The sequence below is a fragment of the Tympanuchus pallidicinctus genome, unplaced genomic scaffold, assembly GCF_026119805.1.
Source record: "Tympanuchus pallidicinctus isolate F22 unplaced genomic scaffold, pur_lepc_1.0 scaffold3, whole genome shotgun sequence".
Classification (NCBI taxonomy): Eukaryota; Metazoa; Chordata; class Aves; order Galliformes; family Phasianidae; genus Tympanuchus; species Tympanuchus pallidicinctus.
The window spans coordinates 34,038,465-34,055,722 of NW_026294747.1; the positions used below are offsets into that span (position 1 = coordinate 34,038,465).

A 17,258-nucleotide genomic window follows, 5' to 3' on the forward strand; every position below is an offset into this window, starting at 1 on the left:
TGTGCTGTTTATGTGTAGTTACACTTTGCTATTTGGAACTAATTCTTCTGTCTTTCACCAAGAAATGTTCTCTTTTGTCTAAAATAAGAATTTCTCTTAGGAGTTTAACTCCAGTAAAGGTCCCAATTAAGTTTAGTATCTCCTAGGTCTATACTGAAAATATTTTAAGAGAATGGCATCTGATTGTTTTATATGAACAGTAGAAGGAGATTCTTATCAGTAAATAGAGCTAAAACGATGAATACCTTATGGACTTGCAGAAGGCCTGAAGAATTCTAGAAATTGTCTTGTTCCATTTTTAAAATGGCAAGAATATCCCAGAAATACTTGCTCAGATTTATTTATGTGTCATTCTTCCAGTAGTTTTCATTTTACAGTTGCAAACTTCTGTCATTCTTCAGTTCCGTTACACCCCAGGCCTTATTGCCATAAATGTTTTGGACATCAGCTATCTGAAGTTTGCTGGGTGGACTGAATAATCCATTCTGTTTAAGAATCTGGACTGTGGTGAATGCTGTGACCAGAAAGTCTTTTAAAACCAAAGCTTAATGAGTGAAATAAACATTTAAAAGCAGTTTATCTTCTCTGAAGCCACTCTTCTTAGCAGTAAAGGTAGAGGCTAGCCTCGGCTTTTGTGGCACTGCAGCTGGTCCTGGAAGTTGGCTGGAATATCTTTCAGCAGCAACTGCGCTTCCTCTGGACAATAGAATCCTTTTCCTTCTTTACAGTATGTTTTATCCTTTGGCCCCAGCAGTGGCTCACATGGCAGCACAAATGCAAGCTGCTGGTATCCCAAGACTGGAGCTCTGTGACTGACTTTTCAGGTATCATTACACAAGCAGCCTGAAGTGCTCAGTGAGTGACATCATTTCTCCCTTTCTTCTGGCCTTTTTCCTTGCAAACATAGTTGACCAGTATACTTGCACACTGAATACACAAATAAAATATATCATACATGCTACTAATAAGTTATTACAGAGCAGCTCCATATCTTTCACATTCCCAGACAAACCATTACTACAACAGCTCTGTCAAAGAATCAGTGATTTGGCATCTGTTTCACACTATTCTGAAGTACAAGGATATAAGAATGTTAGTTACTGAATCCTGAAATGACAGATTGCAGTAAGGACATGACTACTGGCCTGATCACTGAACTGGACAATTATTTTGAAATTTGTTTTTTTAGTATCATGTACTTGAGTATCATGCAGCTAGACTGTTGTAAGACCTGATAATTTATGTTGAAATCTGTCTAAAAACAGTGTATTTTAAGGGAAAAAAGAAGTCAAGATATTCTACAGGGAAAACACACCAGTCAAATTAATAATTTTGCCATATTCCAACAAGTTTCTGAGAATTTTAGAAAAAGGTAAAATGCAGACTACTTGCTCAAATTTTGAAGTCTCACTTACAATAAAGATATTAAGTTGAAACAACAGACAAGCAAGAAAGAGAGTGATGTTCAGAAGGCTGGCAAACCAAGAAAGTTAAGCTCAGTAGTATGGAAGCTGTGAGTGGAGAAATGTACTTTGAGAACCAATGCGTTCCTAGGTTGCTGTTGTAAGCAAAAGCTATGGTCAGTGACCTTGGAACCTCCTGTTAGCTGTTCTGCTGCTGTGCTTTGCAGCAGTAAATTGCATTCATTTCCCCTAGTCCTTGGATTCCACAATGACACAAGCTACAGTAGTTCAGCAATTCAGCTCTTTGCTGACTTAGAACTTGTAGTAAGTCTAGAGCTTTCCAAGACAGTTGATTTTGCTTGGTCAAACTGGGTTTTTTATGTGTGGCTATTTTCTTTGATTAAAGAGTATACTTAAAAACATCTGCAAACCAGTCCAAGTAGTGTTTACTGTTAAAGTTTCACTAATAATACAAATTAGAAGAAAATAAATTTATCCTTATTATAACACTGCTTGGAGATAGAGGCAAATAGAGCTGAAGAACTGCTCTTTGTGAAGTCAAAGCACATCTAAAAGGCAAAATATTGCACTGAAAACTATAAATCTTTATTTGTTTAGCAATAAAAATTCTTTTGTGTTCTTTATATAAACATATAAAGGCATGCAGAGTGAGTTTAATTCATAGTTCACAAGTATGTTTCAAAAATGATTGATGGATTGACATTTTTTTCTGAAAGATAGCAATTGACCACAACTTTGTCTTCTGAGCAATTAAAATACACTTAAAAGGAAAGACCAAGTGGATAGATGGTTTCCTAAATCATAGTTTTTGTTTTGCATGTACAGTAGTTGTAAGACTAATGGCAACCTGTTCTTCATATTGAGGTTTTACTGTGAGATCAAAGGAGAGGAATCTGGTGTACAGCTTCTCTGTTACTGATATTAACTCTGAAGTAACATATTGTATCCTTTCATCTTTCAGTAGTTTCACAAACACTGTAGCAGAATTTCTTGAGGAGCAGATAAAAGCATATATATTTTTACAGTTAGCATCAAAGCTTAGGTTTCATAGGCTCTGGAGGGTTTGTTTATGCACTTTTTCTTTGTCTACTGCAATGTTTGCAGTTCAGGCTATTTTAGTTGATGGAAAGGGTTATGAGCTGGCTGATGGATTTGTCAGCTGCAAATTACAGGATCAGCTGCCTGAGAGACTGAGTGAAGTGGGCAGTTGGTAGCCAAGTGGATACAGCCCCTCTGGCCTAAGGAATTCCACAGTCCATGTGCAGGATATTCCATGAAGGATGACAGTACTTTTACCTTAACACAAGTAGGAAGTAGTTTAAAAATATAAGTGTGCAGTGAATGGTTTGAGATAAATAATTTCAAAAAAGACGCTTTGAAAATGATATTCTGTAAAATTCAGACTCTAACGTCTCTTGATGTTAAAGTATATATTATAAAATGGGTAAGAATTTCTATACTTTCAATTGTAGTTTATATATTATTGCAGTTGACCTAAGATAAATGCCAGCAGAAAAACACTGTTTTCTTTTTACTTAAAAGTATACATGTTATTTTATTTTCTTACTACTTCTGGTAATAACACCTTGCACTCATTGCAGCATTTAGGTACTATGTGATGATATTGCTTCTTCTTTGGTTATAAATACAAACTGTAGTAAGGTAATAAGGACACATGACAATGTTCTACTTCTTTTTTTTTTTTTTTTTTTTTTTTTTTTTTTTTTGTCTCTATCTAATGCTAAATACAAGGAGTTAGGAAGAGCGAAGACAAAGAGGCCACATTTTAACAGGCTCTTTTAACAGCCTCAGAAAGATCAGGGATTTATAATGAAAATGCTATCGCTTGTGTACTGTAAGGGGTTGTGGTAGAATGAGACCACCACCATGTTCAGATGCAGACTTGTGCAGCTGACTGGGTGTAAGCTGTGTAAAAAGCTGAAGAATATTTTGCCATGCAAAAAATGGTGGCAGGATATCATCAGTTGCAGTGTTCAAGAGGCGTCTGGATGACGTGCTGCGTGATATGGTTTAGTGCTAGTGGTGGCAATGGTGATGAGGAGATGGTTGGACTGGATGATCTTGTAGGTCGTTTCCAACCTTGTGATTCTATGATTCTATGATCACTGCGAAAGTGTACTAACAACATCTGAAAATATGTCTTCAGGCTACAAATGAATAATATGGTCTAATAGTTCTATACCGGTTGCTTGAGACAAAGAACTTTCAGTAAGTCCAGATTTGTTGTCACTTTTACTGTTGTCTTCTTACTTTCTGTTTCCTCTTCTCAATTGTGATGGCTTTAAAGCACTGTCTCACCTCTGCAGTTTTTGTAAGTTGCAGTGGGTCATTGCTCAATTTTTTAATTTATTTTTACTTCTACCATGAGTATCCCCACTTTTCAAAAGTGCCGCAATTGAAGACAAGACTTGAATAAACTCTGGAAATATCTTGACTCCAGCAGTTTTAGCAGGAAAGACGTTGACTTTGAATTCTCTTGGAAATGAATAACTTATTTTTGCCTTAACATCGGATCTCTGGTGCTGTTTCCATGATGTATTTGAACTGAATTAATTATTTAAAAAAATAGTGAATTTGTAGCTGTGGTAGAGGTAATGATTTCATTTTGCTGAATTATCTGTAAATCTAAATATCATATACAGTAGTAAGAAAATGTTATACTAGATAATATCATCTGGATTTGAGATTGTATTGTTTCCTCTCAAGAGGTTATTTTGTACCAGGCAAGCATAAAGAAAAGATAAGTAAATAGGTTGCAGCTTTATTGACATTCTACTGCTAGGGACTAAGTAGCTGTAATGTGTATGACAAACACCATCATTTTTCCTTGCTGAAGTGCTGGCATTAGTCTTAGGCAGCTATTTCTCTTCCATTGCTAAGCTTTTGCCTTCCATCATTATATGACAGCTACAAAGCAAGGAAAGCAGATACCAACAGGGATCTAATTTATTTTTCCAAATTTAATGTAAGATGTAGTTTCTCTAAACTAGTTCTTATCCATTTTATCCAGAAACCAAGCCTCTGGTGAAATGAAATGCAGCGCATGTGAAAACAGCCACAAAATCAAGTGAAAATGAAAAGGCACAAGTGCTGTGTGATACAGGGAGATGATATTATGGCTCTCATAGTTCTTGTCCAGAAATACCCAGTAGACTTGTGTATGGCCATGAATCATGTGTGCAGGATCTGGCACATCAGAGGCTGAAGATCAAGCCACCAGCTGTCACACAGGGTTTGTGTGTGTTCAGTAAGCATGTTGCATTGATGCTACCTGCTTCAGACTTGGATGGTGTTTGCAAGTGGACCACACAGCAAATATGGAAAAGGTCAATGCAACCTGGACATATTGTGCATGCACTGTAGACTTTTGTCCAGGACTTCTGGACATTGAATATTTGGATCTATTAATAGCAGAGTTAAGTTTCTTTAAATCTATGCCAGGCCCAACTGTAAAATAAACCAAACTTCCTGACCTTTTCAATCAGATTTTCATCTAATAAGAGGTGGAAAAAACAAACAAACAAACAAAAAACCTGGTAGGAAAAGCAAGAGGAAAACAAACAAACAAACAAAAAAAACCAACCCACCACAACACAAAAACACAGCTGTAGAAAGTGCCTAATGTCAACATGTTTATCAGTAAAGTTAAAAGTCTTTTATAAGATATTTATGTTTATGTGACCTTTACTTGTATGTTGCATAGGTTGGCCTTAAGGTCTCTCCCTGTTGCTGGACCTGTCATGAATGGTTAATTATCTTATTGGTGCATGAAGCATTTGGCTGCTGTAATGCCCTTAACTCTAAAGTGCTTCAGAGTTTTAATTGTTAAGGAAAATGTGTGATTTATAACAAGCCTTGTAAAAATTAATAGAATATGTCCTTGAATATGGACTGCTTTCAAACCTTCAGTGGTGCTGTGATTTGCATTTTAGGAGAAACTTTGCTGTGTTGCTGAGGTAACTTTGTCTACATCAGAAACATTAGATGCTTTGGGAGATAGAGTAACAGTAACTCCAGAGAAAACTTAATTGAAATTCTGTACTCTGCTGATCTGCTGTAATATCTAGATTCATTACTCAGTATTTCATACATTGACAATTTCTCCTTGTCAAAACTCTTGAGAATCTTTTTGGCAGTTTAATTCAGCAGGTATGTGTTTTGAGAAGCTAGAAAATAGTGAAAACTTATTTTGCACTTTGGCACATAATTAAGCTCATCCAGCTGATACAAAATATTTTTGTACGGATTGTGTCTAATATATAAAGTTACAGTTACTACACAGTGTACTGTTACTGAGAATGGAAATTAAACTACTTTATGGCCAGAAGGAAGGAGGCGTGAACAGCACTAGAGAAGTGAATGCAAATTCAGTTTAATTTGCTTAAAATATTTTTCAAAATATTTGCAACAACATTATAATACAGCTGTGTTTCCCAGTAAAGTTTCTATTGTGGTTTACCAAGAGTTTTAGCTGTGCCTTTATGCCTGGAGAATAGGTTTAGTGCAGTAATCTGGTAACACTTGAGCCACTTAACTTTTCTAGAAGTGTGTGAACATTTGAAGCTCTGAACACATGCAGCCCTTTGCATTTCCAGGTGAGGCCACGTGTTTTGTTCTTGAAAATATAGATGCTAGTTGTCATGACCAAGTGATGAAGGAGAAGGAGAGGAAGGGAGATTGCCTCCTTCTGAAGGCAGACCTAAACTCTGCTCATTGAAACTCCAGTGTTTTTGTGCTCACCTCTGACATTTCTGGGAGCTACTCCTGCAGAGACTTGATTTAGCTGTCAGGACTTTATAAAAACATGTTACTACTTCTAGTACTCAACCAAAGCAGTTTATTTAAGGCTGATATTCTATCTCTTGTACTAAATGTATTTCTTAATATTATCTTGAGATTTAACTTTGGTTTGATTTGTTATGTACATACAGCTATACATTCAATAATTTCACTTTCAGACTAAAGTTGTCAAATCTGAACAGATAAAAATTACAGTTCTACATTGTTAGTTTAGGAGGAATCAGCTTTATTGAGTATCGTTATTCTACTGCTATGCAAAAAAACCACAAGTATTGTTAGAAACACAAGCTTTTATTGTAATTGTTTGATGGGATTGTTTTGATAGAAAGCAAATTTGAAATGAATCAAAATTATGTTGCTTATTCTCATTTTTATTAGTGTTATGTATTTTTATACTGCCACATACTGGATTGTGGTGCTATTTTTTTAGTATTTTAGTCGCATTTCTTTACTTGTTTATAACGTGTTTTTTTAGACACAGCTTTCAAGCTGGATTGCTTTAAAGCAGCATTATTCACTCAGTAGTTTTTGTCTAAGTATTCCTTACAGTCTTGTGCTAGCAAATTTTTTCCTTTCACAAAGAAAATCAGATGCTGATCATAAAGACATTACTCTGTTTGCAATATAGTTCAGAAATCTGGAACACGGATAAATATGGAGGATACAATTCCATCAAAGTCTTTATTTTATAACTTAGTAACTTACTTTTTTTTTTTTTTTACTGCTTTCTCAACGCAACTGTTTGCAACTTGTCCTCCACTCATCTTCTGTTTGATTTGGCTTCAGAACAAGACTATGAAAAATTAGCAACTTCTCATTGCAGCAATCAGCAATAGATCTCATAAATAGCTTGTCCACATTGATGCCATTCCAGACTTTTGCCCTACTTGGCTATCAAGGCTTGGTTTAAAGGGAAATACTGTCCAAAAGAATTTTCTCGATGATGGGACAGATTGTATAGTCTGCATTTTAACTGGAGGGGAAATAAACTAAATAAACTAAAAGGATAAAGAGAGATATGCATTGTGGCAATATTATCACTTTCATTCCTATTTCTGTATTCTAGGCTGTCAGTTTACAGTGTTAGTTTTCTGCTTCTGATTCATGTAATCTTGTTATGCCATCTTTCCTTACTGTACGCTGGGCTTACTGAGCATTCCTGCCAAACAAGACAGCTGCTGGTTCAGTTGTTGTAGCGTTGCCATAAATAAATAAATAAATAGAGAACCTTAGATGTATTCATTATGTTATCTTTCCTCTCTGAAATAAGCTAATCTGCAATTAATAAAATGTGGTTGACAAGTAGATCTGATCCATGGATGGACTTTGACTGTAGCTTAATACCTACTTTATTTTTTCCATTACAGGATATTTGTGAAGATATATCCGATCATGTTGAACAAATTCATGCTTTACTAGAGACTGAGTTTTCTCTGAAGCTTCTCTCATACTCTGTCAATGTGATAGTCGATATCCATACAGTACAACTACTCTGGCACCAGCTCCGTGTTTCTGTTCTGGTTCTGAGAGAGCGCATTCTCCAGGGGCTGCAAGACGCTAATGGAAACTACACCAGACAGACTGATATTCTACAAGCATTTTCTGAAGAGACAAAGGAGGTATAGTAACTAAATTGAGCATTTTTGATAATTTTATTTGTATTTGAAGAAGCTTGTACCTGTTGCACATTTTAAATTGCTAGGTTGACAATTTTAAGTGTAGCTTGGCATACAGACATTTATTGCTACTTTTGTAAGAACCTATCTTGAGTGTTTTCAGTTAGTATCTGTTCATACCAAACTAAGAGAAGAACCAGTAAGAGCAGCTGTCAAAAATGTCATAATAGTGGTAAATAAAGTTATCTTTTGGTTGAAATAATTTTTGTAAAGGGGTGGAAATATTTACAGAGGAGTTTCTAGTTGCTCTTGAATGTAAAGGTCACATGCAATTCAAAACCCAATTTTTATGTGCAGTAATTTCTTCACTTAAAAGCTTGAGCTCTTCTTGCATACGGAAACAGGAAGTTTGCAAAATGTTTTTCCAAACTTTCCAGGTTATGTCATAATCACTTTAAAGCAGAGAACATGGACTATTATTAGTATGATTTTGCAATTTGCCACTAAACAATCACATATTTTGCCTGAGAAACAACTATACATGAATGAAACCTTTTTCCCCCTAATGCAGTGTTGAATTCACTTACATGTAAATGGTTTGTAAATCTGGATTTGTTTAGCTAAATTGCCTTTTCATTGAAATGAATCATAGAATCATCAAGAAAAAGAGCTCTAATATCATCCAGTCCAACCATCCACAGCACATATTAGTAGAGGGATATATCAGCAAAATATCCCACTAAACCATGTTCCTTGGTAGAACATCTAAATGTTTCTTGAACACCTCCAGAGTCGGTGACTACATCAGACCGTTCCATTGTCTAACCACTCTTTCAGAGAAGAAGTATTTCCTAATGTACAATCTGAATCTCCCCTGGTGCAACTTGAGGCTGTTCCTTCTAGTCCTTTTGCTAATAACGTTGCAGAGGAGGCTACTCCCTCCTTGCCACAACCTCCCACTGCTCAAACAAGGTCACTTAGAGTAGATTGCATGAGATCAACTCCAGGCAGATTTTGAATATCTGCAAAGAAGGAGTCTCCACAGCATCTGAGGGCAACCTGTTCCAGTGCTCTGTGCTCTCAACCTGCTGGTAATGCTCTTCCTAATGCAGCCCAGGATGTCACTGGCCTTCTTGGCCACAAGGGCACACTGATGGCTCATGATCGACTTGGTGTCCAACTGGACCCGTAGGCTCCTTTTCTACAGAGATGCTTTCCAGTAGGTCAGCCCCAAAGCTGTACTGGTGCAGGACCCTGAAATTGCCTTTGTTGAACTTCATGAGATTCTTCTTCACCCAACTCTCCAGCTGCTCAGATTTCTCTGAAAGTCAGCACAGCATTCTGAAAAATATCAGCAAAACCTAGCTTCATATGAGCAGCAAACTTGCCGAGGGTGCGCTCTGTCCCTTTATCCAGGTAACCGACAATTGAGATTTACAAGACTGTATTCAATATTGATCGCTGGGGGGCATCACTGTCTGGATTCTGCGACCTATGTTGCAGAGGAAGTCAAAAGCCCCGTAAAGATGTCCTTAATTTCAGATCTCTGAAGTTTAAAGAGAATGTGCATACCTTTCTGCTCCCTTTTGAATTTTTATGTCTTTGGTACAACAAAGTGGGTGGCCCTGAAATCAATATTCAGACATGTCCAGGCCCACCTTCCACACCCCCTCTTCCTGATATATGTGCATCTGATGCTTCAGATTTAGTTTCTCCTTTGCTGTTGATGGTAAATCTCTGGCAAGTGAAACTGATGCTTGTTTGAAAATCCAGAGTAATGACTGAGGGTGAAATATTGATTTTTTTGGCCCAAGTGTGGTGATTTCAAGACCTAAGAAAAGAACTGATTCAGATACTAAGAAACAGAAAATGTCCCACATGGCTCTTAATACAACTCCTATTAAAAATGTCCTTCCAAAAAAGGGAGGACTGACTGGAGAGGGATGGATTATTTTCCAGTGGGATTTTTTTTTTTTTTCCGTATTGGCTTGCTTGATAATAATAATAATAATAATAATAATAATAATAAAAATAATAATAATAAAAAGCAGTATATCCTATCGCAGTTCTTTAATTTCTCTCAGGTATAACATAAACAGCATTTGATAAAATTAATGGTTGGCAATAGAAGGAAAAAAATATCAATATTAAGTTCCTGTTCTAATGCTTAAATAGATTCCCAGAAATTGCTCTGTAGATTTTAATATTTTTTTTACATATATTTATTCAAGCTTTTCATCGAATATAATGTGATAGTGGCTTTATTTGAGTGAAGAAAATAAATAAGAGATAATAAAAAATAACATAGAGAAAATTGTATCTGGTCTCATCTACATCCCTGGACTCTTTCCCAGACAGGTCTGTGTTGTGTGACTACAAAATGACTCACAGTGTAAGGAGTATATCTTCTAGGGGTTTTTGTGTGTATGTGGATAGTGAAACTGCTTGGGCAAACCAAGAAAACTTGACACAAGCAGATAACCCTTCCTTACAGAAACATTTTCTTAATTGAGTAATTGAGGAATATGAACAAGGAATTAAAGTTTATTTTTTTATAGTTTATAAGGTTTATTTTTTTATATTTTGTGTTTAGGGGTCATGCGCACACATATATATATATGTGTGTGTGTGTGTGTATACCCACATCCTGTAGCTTAGCTGGCAGAAAGTGGCAGAAAGTATTTAGAAGTAATTGCAGGCACAATCTACTAGTCTAGATGGAAACTTAATCTGAGCCAGCAGATCAAATGTTTTCTGTAGTCCGTGAACCTGTCATTTCACCAAATGTTTGGCTTGATCCTTAAGTCAGCTTTAAGACTGGCAGCTCAGGCTGCCAGTGTTAACTGAGGAACTCCATGGAATTGATGTACCAAGTTTTCTTTTGTGCTCTATGAGACAATTGCATCTCGGTAAATTGCATCACTGCTCTTGCAACTCTCATAGTGTTCAGACAATTTTCTGGGCAGGGAACAGTCCTTCTGGGCTCTATTTATAGTATTTTAGAAAGCATACAGCACAGTCTGTATTGACTTGCTTAGGAACACAACCAATTATCTGGGAAGACAGTAACTGTACTTTTGGCTATCTTGGTGCCAGCCAGAAGAGATACAAGAGAGTTCATGCTTTGAGGAATAATGGAAATAGAATAAAAATCAATGGGGCAAGCTGCTATGATGGAGATGCCAAATTGAGAAAATAGTTTTTTAAATAAGAACTTTAGAAAATTAATATTTTAAAGGACGTTTTCCCCTTTAGGAACTACCCAGGGATAGCTAAGAAGAAAGAAAAATCACTTCAATGCAGCCTGAGTTCTTCCTAGCTGGAGCTAATTGTAATAGTTGTATTTCGAAATTGATGAGAATAGGAAGTATGAAAAGGGCCAGTATAAGTCCATGGTAATATACAGTGAATTTGAATGGTCTCAAACAGTTGGAAAATTCACAGTAGGAAAACCTTGCTAATTAATTTAACTTATTTGAAAGAGTAAAAAAAACCGCAGAATTGTACTGGATCATATATAAATACAAGATGGTTTTGGAAATATAGCCTACAGTGTTTTACAGGAAATATTACTGTGTGGAAACAGTTTTTTTGAAGTAAGTTATTCTTCTTGGTAGATGTGTGAATATTTTCCTGAATAAAAAAAATAATAAAACTATGGTAATACTGGCATTAAATAATGCTCATCTGAACCACATGTTTAAATGGCTGCCTGGGAAATGACCAAGCTAAATGGTCTAAAGAACGTGATTGTAAATTTTATTAAAACTTTATTGAGATTTTATTAAGATTCATAAACACTTTTTTTAAGAGTCGAAGGAATGGAGCTCATTACTCAGGAGAAATGAAGGTCTCTTTTGCCTTTGGGAAGGGGTTTGATTTATATATGGCTTTACAGCTTCTAATATTTTCCAGAAATTAGAGGAAAAATGCAGCTGTAATACTAATCCTTGTTTAATCATTATTTTCCTTAATAAATGCAACTCCAGAACAGAAATTCAACAGTTTAATAGAAACTTCCCTTTTTTATTCTGGATTATTGACAATGCATAGTGTGTGGCATAGGTTCTACATCTGGATATAACATCCTAAATAAAAAATATCAAAAACACTTCAAAGTCCAAGATTTCAGTTGATAAATATTTTTGTAATGTATGTTTTCCACAAACAACATTTTTAGTAAGAGAATTTTTTGTATGTTACTATGATTAATATAAGTTTTGGTGGGTGTAAGTACAGAGATCAAACATTATGTTTATAGAGGATTGCAATCAATAGCCTTCTTTATTGAGACTCTTCTGGTTCAGACCGTAGTCCAAGTGGCTTATTGTGAGAATGTAGGGGTAACTGCACTAACTGCACCTTCTCTAGGTAAAACTTTGCCTTAAATATATCTATTATGTACACCAAACCAGGCAAAAAAGACCAGCATACAGATTTAGCCACCTAGAATTAGAATCCTAAAACACGAATTTTTGCCCTTTGTGATGTTTTTAAATAGTTGTTGTAACCACTTGACCTAAAGTTTTGTTTTATTTTTCTTAGATCAACTTTCCAGTTTCTTTCTTGTTCATTGATTAATACTTTATTAGATGTTAGGCAGTGAAGCATAAAGCTGATATTTCATTATCTTGTGCGTAACATATGAAATTAAACTTCTAAAAGGTGCCATTTCTTCCTCTATTTCAGGATCGACTTGACTCTTTAACTGAAGTTGATGATTCTGGACAGCTAACCATCAAATGTTCTCAAAATTACTTGTCATTGGATTGTGGTATTACTGCATTTGAACTATCTGACTACAGTCCAAGTGAAGATTTGCTTGGTGCTCTAGACGACATGACCTCCAGCCAAGGTAAAGCAAAATCATTTGAATCCTGGAACTACAGTGAGATGGATAAGGACTTTCCAGGACTTATCAGAAGTGTGGGTTTACTTGCAGTAGCAACAGATTCCATTGCTCCTCAGAGTAATGAAGCATTAAATGAGAAAAAACATTTACCTCTTGCATCAGAAGATGGAGATGAAAGCAAGGACAGGAAAGGACCACATGAGCTTTCACATTCTCCTTCTAATTCTCCTGTTACTGAAGGACCTTGCTCTGAAGATGGAGTCTCATCAACTGAGAACAAAACAGTTTCTGCACAGAAGAAACCAGAATACAATCTTTCACAACTCAGTGATGAAAAAATCAAACACCCTCACTGTGAAAACTCAAATTCTAAGAGATCCATAAGAGACTGCTTTAACTATAATGAAGATTCCCCCACACAGCCTACTTTGCCAAAAAGAGGTCTGTTTCTGAAAGATGATGTATTTAAAGACTACATGGAAACCAATGACTTTAAAAGGCAAATCTCTCAGATAGTAAAGAATGAAATGAGTAGAAGTACACCCTCACTGTTAGATCCACCAGACAGGTCCAAACTTTGCCTGGCTTTACAGTCAACCTATAGTAGTCCATCTGCTGTTAGTCAGTCTTACGATTGCTTAAATAAAATAGGCGATAGTAATCTTGAGTACACAATAAATAATCACTTTAAGAACAGTCCTGTGAGTCTAGGAAAACCTGCTTACTATACCTGTAAAGAAAAATCAAAGCACAAGAAGTCTCATGACACTCTACAGAAAGTCAAAGCTGGCAGAATGTCTGTACGTATGTGTAAAACAGCTCCACCAACAGAAGTAAAAAAAAGAGAACGTTCTCTACAAAATGGAATTACTTCTCATAACTCTCAGTGTCTAGAGGGCACAGAAACTGATTCTTTTTCTGCATCATCAGATGCTTGTAATCAGGGAGACCTAAATGGACAATCACAAGGTAAAACCGAGCCTTTTAGTTCACCATGTAGCCAAAAGAGTGCTTCCTCAGCTAGTTCTGAACATATCAACTCATCACCTCTTTTACCGAAAAGAAAGAAAAATAAAAGTGTATCCTCATCACCAAGTTATAGTCATAAACACAGTAAAGATGGTGAGATCTGGTATGGTTCTGATGAATATTTAGCACTTCCTTCACATCTCAAACAAACTGAAGTGTTAGCTTTAAAACTAGAAAATTTGACAAAGCTGCTGCCTCAAAGGCCCAGAAGAGAAGCTATTCAAAATATTGATGACTGGGAGTTGTCAGAAATGAACTCAGATTCAGAAATGTATCCTACATACCAGGTAAAAAAACACAAAAAAATGGGTAGAATTTCACCAAGTTCTTCAAGTGATATAGTATCTTCCTTGGGTGACAGTATTGAATCTGGGCCTCTCAGTGATATTCTCTCTGATGAAGATCTTTCTATGCCTGTGTCTGGCATTAAAAAATATACTGAAGGAAAGTTGGAAAGGACAGCTGCCACTCAGCGCACTGAGAATGAAACTTCTGCCTCAAATAAATCAGCTTTAATTTGTCAACTTATGCAAGACATACAACATCAAGAGAATTATGAAACCATATGGGAAAAAATTGAGGTAAGATCATAATCCTGTGTTTTTGTGCTGTGTTTTCAATAAGACTGTACATAGAGGTGAAGCTGGGAGCAAGGGAAAACCTGCTTTGTTTTTTTTTTAATGATGACAATAGTCTCTACTGACCAATGGAATTAGACAGCAGTAATGATAATTGTGCTTATGACTGGCTGCACTTAACCTTAATTACACAGAATTTGATTGTCTTACTTACACCAATGCCTTTAAACTTGGCAAAACATACTCTACAAAGATAGCAGAGCTTCTTTTGGCCAAGATTATGTTCATAATAGGTTATTTTTGGAAGCATTTGAAAATTATCATTTTGTGAAATGATGCTTTGTAGTCCCCACTTCATATTGCCAATTTTCTTCACAAAAAAAAGTAACAATAGAAAAATTGCTTTAGTGCAAGAATGTGGGGATAATTTTCTTGACTCCTGTCACATAATGTATAATAACTTCATTTCATTTTATTCAGTTCTCCTTTTTTGCAATGATATTCCTCCTAGTTTTTGTGGAACTAAACATAGCAGCTTTTAATTTAATTTAACTTGAGTTGAGATAGGATTTTTTTTTTTTTTTTTTTTTTTTTTTTTTTTGGCTTTGCATCACTTCTGAACTACCTGTTCTTCAGAAAGGGAAAAAGGTTGCAGTTAATGCTATTATTTATTTTATGTTAATGTTATTATTCTGTTGCTATTATTCTGTCTTCTGTTTATAGAACTAAAAAATGGTTAGTTTTTCAATACAAGAGCTTTTACTGGGATGATTCCTGCCTAAGTGATGACTTGCTGAGCAACTTTAATGTGATATAAGTAGTAGAAAAAATAGAAAATTCCTCTGTTATGTGAGGTTATGAAAAATTGCAAACAAAATCTTCCTAAAAAATATCATACATGTGTTGCAACAGAGTCCTTTCTTTTGCCAGATCTCCTGTTTCATAATTCCCCAAGCCAAATGGGAAAAGTGTCATCATTTGGAATTTAGTTCAGTTCTATTGTTTAATAAATCTTCAGTCCCAAAAAGAGGATTCCTAACTGCATGAATGTGTCTTAGCAGTAGTTCAAATCTTTTTTTTTTTTTTTTTGCGCTAATTTTATGCTAATGAAGTCAGATATGAAAGGAGAAGCTAATTAAGAAGAAGCAAGCACGTGCATGTTTGTAATCCACTTACATTGTGGAAAATGTCTAGCCTAATATATTTTATTTATCGAGATTGTAAAACAAAACTAAAAGAACTCAACCTTTCGTTTTTGGCCTTGAAAGAAGTGGCAGTCTCAAAATCATTGAAAGTTGTATTTTAGCTATTTTAATAGAGTGAAGAAAGTGGTTTCAAAATTTTATACTGACGGGAATAATTTTGAATTAATTCAAATCTGGAAATACCTCAACAGTAAGCAGTTTGCTGAATGTATGCTGCAGTATTTATTTATTGGAAGACTTCTCCATTGTCTTATTTATATGGAATATAATCATCTGAGGAAACTAGCCAAATTTGTTTTTTCATACTTCCAAATTATGCAGATGCCCTTGCACAGGTACTTTTATACTCTTCATCTTTCTGATTATCCGTAGACAGAATTCTGCTTGTCTGGCCTAATTGCTGCTGAACTGGAACACTTTCTTTGTGATAAACACTACATATTTCTGCCATATTTTGCACTGTAGTGCAGTTAATTCTAAATATGATTTCTAAATTAATTCTAAATAAGTTAATTCTAAATAAGCACATGCTTCTTATTTAGGTAGTACTGGGTATCTCTGTTTTGTGGTATGTTACATTTTTTTTGTGGCAGTTCCATGTACATTTCTGAAATTACATTTTGGAGATAAATATGAGAAGAAGAGATAGAAAATTCTGAATGTTCCTTTTATTGTCAAGATGTATTTCTACACTAAAAACAGCATTAAAGCACTTTTAGTAGCTACCCTAAGTTAATTTTAGAATGCAGATTCAGGTTGATAGTTTCTGTTATACTAACTGGAGAAGAAAAAGATATGTCAGCATCATTCCTGCAGGCAAAATCACTGGCGATATTTTCAGTAAGACTCTTCAGCCTGGAGGAGACTCAGAGATCTTATTAATGTGTATAACTACCTGAAGGGAACATGCAAAGGGGATCGGGCCAGGTTTATTTAAGTGGTGCCCAATGACAGGACAACAGGAAATGGACACAGTCTGGAACAAAGGAGGCTTTATCTGAACGTCAGGCAACACTTTACCTTGTGGGTAACAGCAGAAGTACAGACTGACTAGAGAGGCTATGCATTCTCCTTGGAGATCTTAAAAAGCTGCATGGGCACTTGTCTCTTGGTGTTTCTACTTGAGCAGGGGTTGGACCACATGGATCCAGAGGTCCCTGCCTTCCTCAACCATTCTAGAACTCCACCTTACCAGTTTTGAAAGGTTCCTTTCTTTGATAAAACTAATTTTTCCTTAAAATCATACTAATGATATATTTTTTTTCATTTTTATGTGCAAACATGAAAATTGGAAGATCATCTTAGGGATGATATTGTAATGATACATTTTAAATCACCTGAGTAATAAGATAGTGATGGAAAAAAAAAAAAAAAAAAAAAAAAAATTCAACCAGAAAAATCTTGTCCACTAGATAGCAGTCCTAGAATAACTGTATTGACATCTTTGTCCTGTAATCAGTAGTAACTCATAATCCCATTCTATCTGATTTTTGAAGGCATAATTATAAAGGGTGGAAAGGCAACCATGTGCAATACTGGGCATTCAAATGAAGATATTTTGGCTTTACAGGCCTCAGTGTTTATTACATGGAGAAAATTGCCAAATTTTCCTCATTTACAGACTTGTAGCTTGTTTTATGGCAAGCTCAGTTTTTGCAAGAGTCATATGAATACTTGAATACTTTCTCTGAAAACAGCAATCTGATATCTATCATTCCCATCTTTTCATGAAT

The 17,258-nt window shown here is 35.5% G+C and overlaps 1 protein-coding gene across 3 annotated transcripts in view; it reads left to right on the top strand.

Annotated features, from left to right (window-relative positions):
- AKAP6 (A-kinase anchoring protein 6) overlaps window positions 1–17,258 on the top strand; it is a 272,758-nt gene that overhangs the window by 81,061 nt on the left and 174,439 nt on the right. For all 3 annotated transcript variants that reach the window (XM_052694146.1, XM_052694147.1, XM_052694148.1), the window contains 2 exons: window positions 7,613–7,864; window positions 12,551–14,323. In XM_052694146.1, the coding sequence (XP_052550106.1) occupies window positions 7,613–7,864; window positions 12,551–14,323 (2,025 nt within the window). The remainder of the gene's footprint in view (window positions 1–7,612; window positions 7,865–12,550; window positions 14,324–17,258) is intronic.